General features: G+C 37.4%; 1 protein-coding gene across 1 annotated transcript; it reads left to right on the top strand.

The window, feature by feature from the left end:
- The first annotated feature begins 653 nt into the window (after window positions 1-653).
- LOC126626964 (uncharacterized) lies at window positions 654-5,837 on the top strand. Its single transcript, XM_050296373.1, has 10 exons — window positions 654-828; window positions 953-1,075; window positions 1,956-2,076; window positions 3,340-3,465; window positions 3,697-3,806; window positions 3,896-4,082; window positions 4,193-4,396; window positions 4,539-4,775; window positions 4,863-5,052; window positions 5,344-5,837. Exons 1-10 carry the CDS (start codon window positions 806-808, stop codon window positions 5,433-5,435), a joined length of 1,413 nt encoding a protein of 470 aa, XP_050152330.1. The 5' UTR covers window positions 654-805; the 3' UTR covers window positions 5,436-5,837.
- The last annotated feature ends 4,367 nt before the right edge of the window (window positions 5,838-10,204 follow it).

Below are 10,204 nucleotides of genomic sequence, written 5' to 3'. Positions count from 1 at the left end.
ATCATTTATTTTGTTTAAAACTCAAAGTATTCAAATCATTTTCATTAGTTTTCTGTTTAACAAATTGCATTGCGTCACATCAACAATAGCAAGAAAGTCAAATTTGTAATGAACGCCTACAAAGTTTGGAAATTAAGAAATGCCCCATGTATTTCATCTTATATGCTTAACTTACCACTTAAGGCTTGAATCACTTTGAAATCTTTCTTCTAAATCTAACAAGATTTTGGTCGTGCAAGAGGCTGGTAAAGTTCATAATCCAATGGCAAGGTGCTAATAAAAAGAAGGCATCACCCAACAAGTAGTAGATTTTGATGAAATCTTGTTTGGAAAATCGTAAATCTGAATAGAATTTCGCTGGTAAATAAATGAAGAGTTCATGCTAGCACGGTACAACATACATATTGTAAAAAAGATTATAATTTATCGGCCAATAAAACAAACATTTTACTACAATCAACGTGGAAAGACGTTTCAAATTCAAATTCTCTTAATACAGAATTTAGAAAGTAAATAAACAAAATCCATGGCTTGGATGTGGGTTTTATTGTAATAGTTCAGAAACCTTCCAACCCCATTCGTGAATCGCATATTCTCAACGGCCTTTTAGACAAATTATTCAACTGCATAAGGCATACGGCATTACCATAGGTCCCTCCATAACCTACCAGAGAGCCACAGATCTCTCTCTCTCTCTCTCTCTCTCTCTCTAGCAGTAAGCCCAACTGAACCCGCGCACGCAGCAGTGAGAGAGAGAAATTATTCAAAAATCGGAAGAAATTCGCCGGAAATTGATTCGTAGACGATGAGCATCGAGCCGTTCAACAAGTACTCGTTCTTGAACTCCTAGGGTTTCTGTATTAATTCGATCAATTTGCGCTCTCATTTAAAACTGCAGAAATTTTAATGTCGTTTGTTGATTATCTTCTTGGTGTTTTCAATCGGAATTCAGGCTGGTGAAGCTTACTGCGAGGGCGTTTTACGATGACATACCGACGAAAGGGGAGAATCAGCCCAAGACCGGCCGGAGCGATAATCGGGGGATTGCCGTGGTGGTGCTCGATGCTCTATCGAGGTTTGTGAAGTTAATTGTATTGTTTTTTTGGATTTAGGCAGCGTTTTTACGTTGAAAGATGAAATTTTTAAGTTGATTGAAACCCGAAATCGTAGAAATGTGGAGTGAGAGAGTATTGGTAACTACGATTGCTGACTGAGTAATTGGAGAGGGAAAATGTGAATTAGGGTTGGTGAAGTGAGCTATGAGCAACTATTTTGGTTGAATTTCGTGTGTGAGTTTGATTACTTGATCATGCCAAATACTAGGGGCTCATATGGGACGGCTTTTGTAGGAACCATTTTTGCGTATAACTGCTTCTGCTAGAAGTTCCTTTACTATATACTTGTCGAAATCTTTATTAAATACCCAAGTGCTTCCTTGAAAGGCACTCGCAAATGTTTGGTGTTTCCTGCTTTCCAGAAAGTGCTCCTATGACCCATAAGCATTTTAAGTTTTCCTGTCAAACCTAGGCATGTTTGGGATTGCTTCTGGAAGCAAAACAATGCCTGTTTACAACCAAAAGCACTTCTCACTACGTTTGGCAGAAAAATTTGAAAGCCCTTTTGGGTCGTAGAAGTGATTTTCTAGGAAGCTCTTGAATTTTTGGACTTTTGAGCAAAAGCACTTATTAGCATAAGTGCTTCCTACAAAAGCAGTCCCAAATTAATTCGTAGTGAGAAGCGCTTTTGGTTATCTGAAAACACGTTAATTATTCCAGTCCACAAGCAATCCCAAATGGGCCCTACAAAACTTAGCATAGACATTGCTATGAGGGTTTTTATTGTGCATTACATGGGTGATTCCGTGTGTGTGTGTGTGTTTGAGGGTGAAGGTGCACAAACTTTTTTAATTCATCATTTGATTGCTTGTGAGTAATATTTAGATGTTTTGATGCCAGACGACAATGGGTAAGGGAAGAAGATTTGGCAAAGGACTTGAAACTGCACTCGAAGCAACTTCGTCGTACTTTGCGATTTTTTGAGGAGGAAAAACTGGTCACCAGAGATCATAGGAGAGAGGTCATTCGTTTGATCTTAGTTATTGTGTATTATTCAATGCTTTTTGGTTACCAGTGGGTTTGGTCCACCTGATGAGTTTTACGTATTATTCTGATTCATTTTGTGAATATTAATATACAAAAACGGAGAGAAGTTTCTACATGCTTGAAGGGTTAAACCAAGAAGGATATTAACAATGTCGGTATCTGTATTTTTAGGTATCTTTCACTTGTAAGTGATCCTAGTGCTCAATCTAGTTTGAACCATTAGTCATTTCAAATAGAAATTGAGTAAACCAAGATTTCCTAAAGCAATGCTGGAGCTTTGAGGCCCCTCAGTCCAAATTGTCTAATGGCTTTACGAGTTTGCCAATTATAAGAGAATGGTCTTAGGCTCTTAGCTGTTACTTCACTTCATCCCCAACCGTATGATAAAAGCACAAAGAGGGATCCAAGTCCAACCCATGTGACTTGGACAATAACCAGATAAACTCTGATATGACACCTCTTAAAAGATGAGGTACAATAGAAAGAGATAAACACCAGTATGTGGGCGTGTGTTCAAGAGAATTTATTTTCTCAAATTCCAGAAGCTAACAAGAAAGGCCCTGGTATAAATGAGTCAAAAGAGAAATAGTTGTATAGTTTTCCTGAAAGAACTAGATTGCATTTGATTAACCTGAGGCAGGTCAAGCTGGTGTACCAGGCTATTGTAGTCTTCAGATATGTGGGTTTAATCAGGTTTATAGGATCTAATTATAGCCTGCATTACCAGGTTTAAAAAAAAGTAATTAGATATTGTTGTGAAGGCAGGGAATCAATTTTTTCACTTACAACTTGCTTAAACCTGCAAGAACACCTTGTTATTAACACTTGTTTCTTATAAATAAAATTTACTCTGTATATATGTTTTGTTATTGTTTAACACTATTTTTTGATATATTGGACACTCAAGCCCTCAAGGTCATTTGCACCTTTAATCTTATGATGGAAGATGTAATGAGGGATTGCTTTTTGTGAAATTTCATTTTAGGTTATGCTAGATGATTCTGCCATTCCAATTAATCTTCGTAGTTTGTCCATTGTGGTTGTCCTAGTAGTCCATCGATCTCTATTTGATGAATTATAGTAATCTTTCTCTTATATATAAAGGTTGAAGTCTAGTAATTTGTACAGAACAAATCTTGTTTCTTTTTGCTGTTGATTGATATGGATTAACAAGCTGCCCTATTTGGCAAGTAACCCTTTATGTGAGTTTTATTCCTTATATCATTAATTTTTGCAGACAGCTAAGGGTGCAAAGGTGCACAATGCAGCTGTTGCTGCCACAGGAGATGGTCCACCTGTAAAAGAAGGGGAAGAGAAAGTTAAGATGCACACTCACTCTTACTGCTGTCTGGATTATGCACAGGTTGGTTTTATAGATTTTGTATACATATATATCTAGATTCTTTTCTTATTTTTAGTTATGTAATTGACTAATTGTAAACAAAACAAAAAACGATTAGATTGATAACTAGATGGTGAATGAATCAATGTTGGTAATTTTGCTGGCTTGACTTGATTATTCAATTTATCAATTGCTGAAAAAATATTGGCTTCTATTTTTTCGGTTAAGGCCTAAACTAGAGTTATATTTCAGATATATGATGTGGTAAGGTACAGACTGCACCGTTTGCGGAAAAAACTGAAAGATGAGTTGGAGGACAAGAACACAGTTCAGGAATATGTATGCCCCAACTGTGGGAAAAGGTCTCAACTGTTTCTTCTTTTACCTGTGTGTTTCTCTGTGTGTTCCTCATTTTGATACTTGAATTATGCATGCAAGCGCAAATCTTTAGATACAACGCTTTAGATGCGCTGCAACTGGTGTCTATGGAGGATGAGTACTTCCATTGTGAAAGTTGCAATGGAGAACTTGTGGCTGAGAGTGACAAGCTAGCTTCGCAAGAAGTAGTAGGAGATGGAGACGACAATGCAAGGAGGCGGCGACGTGAAAAATTAAAAGACTTGCTTCAAAAGATGGAGGTTTTTGCTCTGTCTTTTTCTTGAGTTTGATATGTAATGATGCACTTTACTGTACTTGTGTATTCTACTGCTCTAATTGTTCTCTGAGTTGATAAATGAAATGAATGCAGGTACAGCTGAAGCCTCTAATGGACCAAATTAATAGAGTTAAAGACTTATCTCCTCCTGAATTTGGAAGTCTCCAAGCTTGGGAAGCGCGAGCAAGTGCTGCTAGACGTGCAGAGAATGGTGAGTCTAGTGCCATGGATCCCTCCAAATCTTCTCATGGGATGGGATACGGTGGAACGCCAATGCCCTTTCTTGGAGATACAAAGGTAAGTCTTGTCCCTTCCCTCCAAATATCCAATCATGTCTATCAGTCTTGAGGTGTGTTTGGGATAACTGTTTTTTATTTTACGGTAATGACCATATGGTATTTGCATCAGCTGTAAGGATTTGAAATATCTCCGTTTGCAGGTTGAAGTTGATTTCTCTGGGGTTGAAGGAAAAGGAAAGGATATTAAATCTGAAGCTGATGGTACAAGCCTGAAAGTTTTGCCACCTTGGATGATCAAGCAAGGCATGAACCTTACAAAAGAACAACGTGGAGAGGTCAAGCAGGAGCAAAAGATGGATGGCAGTGCAAGTGTAGCAGCTCCAGAGTTCTCAGAAGACAAAAAATTCAGTACCGAAAATAATGAGAAAAATATACAGGTTTGTGCAATAATTTCTTGCTTTGAGACCCCTTTCAAAATAAATAAATAAAACTTTTGAGTTAATTGGATCTTCATTGTTTTACAGGATGAGTATTTAAAAGCTTATTATGCTGCTCTAATAAAAAGACAGCAAGAAGAAGAAGCAAAGAAAGCACAGGAAACACAGATCTCCGATGGTCCCTCTGCAGTGTCTCCTAATCGTCGGGTTGGCATGAAGTCAAAGCGCGAGGATGAAGGAGAAGATACTGTAGACTGGGAAGAGGCTCCAGTAACAGGTAAATGTTATCATTTGGCAATCAGTGTTCAATTTCAGATTGTTCTTTAATTTGAATTGCCGTCCTCTAATTCAGTTAATTTCGACAAACAATGAGAATGGCACGTGGTCATTAAGCCAATATATGCGGTGATTTATGTTGTATGCATATTCAAGTTTTTGGTTCGCAGTTCATTTCTGTATAGAAGTACAAATTTTGACAATGCATTGTGACAGATTCTTCATTGATGTGCTTGAATATCGTTGTGCTCTAGTTTCTGCTTTTGACATCTTTTCTCCATACACGCTACAGGTAATGCAGAAAATTATAAGGTCCATGACTTGAATGTCGAAGCTGATGCTACAGCGGACGATGAGGATGATATAGACTGGGAGGAAGGCTAAAGAACATGACTTGAACACCGAAGCTGATGCTATTGACGAGGATGATTTAGGGAACGGTATGGATTTCAAGGATCTGAAAGGTCCAAAGTAATCAAAAGCAGTCCTTAGGTCCCCACCGTAGGTGCAGTTTCCCTTTTCTTGTGTATTAGGTGGAGTACTGCTGATTTTTACTTGGTCTTGGCTTCGTTTGTTACTCCTCGAGACTTTGCTGGCAGATTTAGTGTGACAAATGCGACAGTTTCACGTAATTTTCATCGACTCGGTATCCTTTGAAGGATTTGTATACTGTGAATTCCGATGGTTTTGCTAGGATTTAGGTCCAACTATTGTAAAGTTACAAAAAAATATCATCAGAGTTGGTACAATTTAGGTAAATTAGTGGAAATTCTTGTGTTCTTAAAATTACAGAATTTGCCATCAACACCCTTATTTTCTCAATGTTTGAGATGGTCAACAACCTGTTTGAACTTTGCGCTTTCAAAGTAAAAAGGAATGGGCCAAAAATAGTGTTAAAAGTTGTGATCAAAGAGGTCAATATCATCCAAGAAAAGTAGATGAAAAATGTTGGGCCACGTCGTCAACCCCACGTGGCTGATTGTGGTCAGAGTAGATGGTAGAAGGAATAGAACTTTCTAAGCACGGCCGTTGTCTCGTGTCATACAAGTATTTCTCGTGAGAATGAGTAGACCGGACACCATGTAGGGCATACTGTCCTACCGACGCAAAGTGGGTGAGACCAAGAATGGCACATAGGGCACTTTTTAGCCCTAGTTTGAAATCTTGTATTTGATCTTAGGCACTCCACGCTAATATCTCCTTTGTACAAGGGTAACTAATCAGGCAAATACCAAATTTCCCCATGAAAAAGGAAGGTAAAAGGGCATGTTAATTGCTTGCCAGCCATATGGCCATCTGAATCCATGGTCTCCATGGATTTGGTCCACCCGACAAGAGGCTTTTATCTTGGAAAAAAGGCAATTCAAAGTCCATGCCCATTCCCGAAAGAGAGAGAGAGAGAGAGTAAAGAGGGGATATAATGCCTTGGAGGTCGTGCTTGCACACACAACCATATTGGATCTTTGTGTAACTTGCTAAAGTCTATATTCGTATTGGTATTTGCTTATTCCACTCCATTTTATGCACCAAAAATGTGTATTTACATTTAAATTTTTCGTCACAATAACAGCGCTAAAGTAATAACTAGTTTGTAAATTAATAGAGCGCTAATTAATTTATAATGCAATACAACGCTAATCATCTATTCCATCTTTTACCTGCGTGCAAATATTTATTCAAATTGAAAAAATTGTCTGACCGTTTAGTGATTCTTTATATGTTTTATACTGATAAACGTGAGTGAAATTGAATTCTATTATATTAATCATCTCGGTGTTTAAAGAAAGGTTGAGTTGTCAAATATATTTTTTTGTTGCCAACTTTTGTTTAGTTCAAAAGAGGATCAAATTTACAAAAACCAATGAAAGAAGTGAAGAAACTATATAAAAAGAAAGAGTATTAGGAAAGCAAAGGAATTGTTTCCTCCCATGCAATTACTTAGCGTGCATTAACATATTTATGGCATATATGTAGCTAAGCGTGTGAATATGAATTGAAAACTCGAACATGAATTGAATTCGATCCCTCGTGACAATAAGGTCAAACAAGCAAGATACCACAAGTCATGAAGAAAATCTAAAAAATGAAAGGTCAATCTTCCAATTTTGTTTATTTAGCATGAAACAAACATGTATGATCAATTGTGATGGTCAAATTGTTCATAGCTAGCTAGCCTAGTGTATGCTCAAAGCTAAGACCAGACTGACTGAGTCCACAAACCCCGGCATCCTACATTGTTTTCTTTTCATTAAAGGGATCAATTGGTGGCTTCGTTATCATAGTCCACCTTTCTAGGGGTCGAGAAGACTCACATATGCATTTTAGCCTCCCATTGGGCACCGTCGTGTAATTCACCAGCGCCATCATCAAACTCAGGATGTGTCATGTGTAATACGGGCCTTAAATTCGTCTTTTATCACTAGGCATTTTGACTATCTATATACATGTACTATTGTAATTCAAAAAACTCAAAATTTCCTATTTTACAAGATGAAGGCAATATCCTATACTAATATACACGGAGGGAGATATTATTTCGAATACTAGAGGAAGGTCACACTTGACCAACTAACCTAACTCAGATTTGCATAGTTCAAAAAACTTGTAATTCAAAACCTGCCAGTAAACTCCATTGGAATCAATATGAAAACGGAATCATGAGTCGATCTCATCATGGAGTTTGTAGGTTAACTACAAAATAAATCCTCAAATTAAGCAGATATGTTGGCTGTTGCTCTAGAGTGTTGCAACAGTAATGGGACCTAATCTCATCCCATGTATTTTTTCTTCATCTTCTCGGGTCACCGCAATATATAAACCAAAGGTTTGACAATTTTCACTTTTGATGGCCCTAATTAATTGGTTCCTTGAACGCAAAGGAAGTCTCATTGGTAGAAGAATGCTCGACAATCCTGCCCCCCCTCCCCGCATCTACTGGCCCTTTGCCTTACAAACCTCTCTCTCTCTCTCTCTCTCTCTCTCCCCCCCCCCCCTCTTACCAGATTATCAAGCATTTCTTATGCTAGATAGCTTTGTTGGTCTACAAGTTATAGCACATTTAAGCTGTCAAGCTTCCAAAACCCTCAACCCTCTCTCTAAAACACAGAAACCCTAGCTACTTTTATTCCCACTATTTTCAGATCAAATTCTCTCTCTGTAATCAAACTCTCTCTCTGTCTATTTGTTCTCCATGCACTACTCTCTATTTTTCATCCCCTCCCTACCCTTCCATGGCTTCCAAACTTCTTATTCCTCGTCTCTTTAGTCTCATGCTTTGGCTCTCATTGATCTTGTTATCCGTCCACGGTTGGTTTCATCTCGTTTCCAAAAATAGCAGTAACCAGATAAACCCTACGCAAGCAGCAGCATATTCTCTCAGCAGCTCCGATCGTCGTTACACTTTGAGCAACCGGAAAGTACTATTGGCTTCTAAATTTGACTTTGCCCCATTTGTCCACCGGAACCAGCAACGTCAAAAGGATCATCCTTACAAATATGTGCCTGTGCGGCCAGAGCCGGGCGGAACGGAGATCGACCCTCGTTACGGTTCTGAAATGCGCCTTGTTCCCACCGGTCCAAACCCATTGCACCATTGATGACAAGGTTTTTTCATTTTTAGTTTTTCTTTCTTTTCTTAAGCTTTTGTGTATTATTCATGTCATTGTAACAAAAGGAAATAAATCCCATAATGTCTAGTGAAATATTTATAAAAAAATTTACATGTATTATTCGTGAAAATTCCTTCAAATTAATTATAAATTTTCATGTACATTCCATTCATATGATCATCATGTGCATGTATGACTACAGAGATTTCACCATACAACAATATGCTGAACGATGGATCACTGAATATTCTAGCCAGAAATAAAGGAAATGTCGATCGATCTCACTGAATTTCATGATTTCTTGGCTGTCTTACTCTAATTAATAATTAATTGTTGGTATGCAAATGAAAGCAACTGGAGTGGTTGTGACGGCACGGCATGCCAATTGTCACGGCAATCGAAATATGAGCAATACATATATTATATAGTTAATGTTAGGGGATTAAATTTTTAAATCAAATTTTGAACACAATTTTGATGATTAGATTATTACTTAAATGTTTGTTAATGTGTTTATTTTTTATTGAAGATACATTATTTAATTTATAAATTTAATTTCTCAAATATTATCCTTATTTTATTATTAAGCTCTGCTATGAGTCACGATGAGAATTGAGAAAGCAGCAATTCGAAATTAAATATATAAATCCGATATTAAATTTTCTACTACCTGATGCATGGCTGATGCATGGCTTATGCAAGGCTTACTAGAAAGGGTTGACTATGAGACACAAATTAATTTATAGATTATAAAATTTGAACAGATGAGTTGATGGAAGATCATGTATCCAACGTCACTAGCGACATGAGTAAAAGAATAATTTGCATAAACGGGGAGGTTAAGATTTTTCAATGATGCCTCGATTCATCTAGAAAAACAACTTAGTTACAGAGGCATCTTCCGAATTATGACGTCAAATCAAACACATATTGGCATCTTTGCCTTGGTAATGATATTTCTATTTCATCAAAAAAGAATATTAAATACATGCTATGTTGAACTATTTCATATCAACCGTATATCTGAGAAAAAAAGAGTTTAAACAACTCCACTCCAACTAATACTGTGGCCTTTTGTGATAAAACTCAATATCTAACGGATTGTGCATGTGGTAATTAACAAGTTGAGGATAATATCGATGTTTTTGGAAGTGGGCATTTGACCCCGCCTCTCTGATAATTTGATATGGTATCAGAGTCAGGAAGCGGACTTGTACTGCCAAGTGATGAGTGGTTCTCTTTGGCCCCACGCAATGATGGTGGGTCCCTTGGCCCCACATATAGTGTGAGTCCCCTTGTCTCCATATGGTTGCCGTTCTGTAGATCTCCCACGTGTGAAATTGGGTTCCATGTGAAGGAGCATATTAGAAATATCTCATATCGACCATTTATCTAAGAAAAGAAGAATTTAAATATCCTAACTTCACTCCAACTAATACCGAGCTATAAAACCTCAAACTTGACGAATTGTATATGTGGTAATTAACAAGTTATGAACAATATCAATGTTAGTGAAATTTGGCCTTTGCCCGTCCTTTTGATAAT

The sequence above is a fragment of the Malus sylvestris genome, chromosome 6, assembly GCF_916048215.2.
Source record: "Malus sylvestris chromosome 6, drMalSylv7.2, whole genome shotgun sequence".
In the NCBI taxonomy this organism is placed as follows: domain Eukaryota; kingdom Viridiplantae; phylum Streptophyta; class Magnoliopsida; order Rosales; family Rosaceae; genus Malus; species Malus sylvestris.
Note: the sequence above shows the minus strand (reverse complement) of the source record. Positions and strands in the feature narration are given on the sequence as shown.

Excerpts from the sequence above, each read along its gene's own strand:
- LOC126626964 (XM_050296373.1), top strand. The coding sequence starts at position 806 with ATGAGCATCGAGCCGTTCAACAA. Across the intron at positions 4,083-4,192 it reads ACTTGCTTCAAAAGATGGAG|GTACAGCTGAAGCCTCTAAT; the intron begins GTTTTTGCTCTG and ends AAATGAATGCAG. Across the intron at positions 5,053-5,343 it reads GGAAGAGGCTCCAGTAACAG|GTAATGCAGAAAATTATAAG; the intron begins GTAAATGTTATC and ends TACACGCTACAG.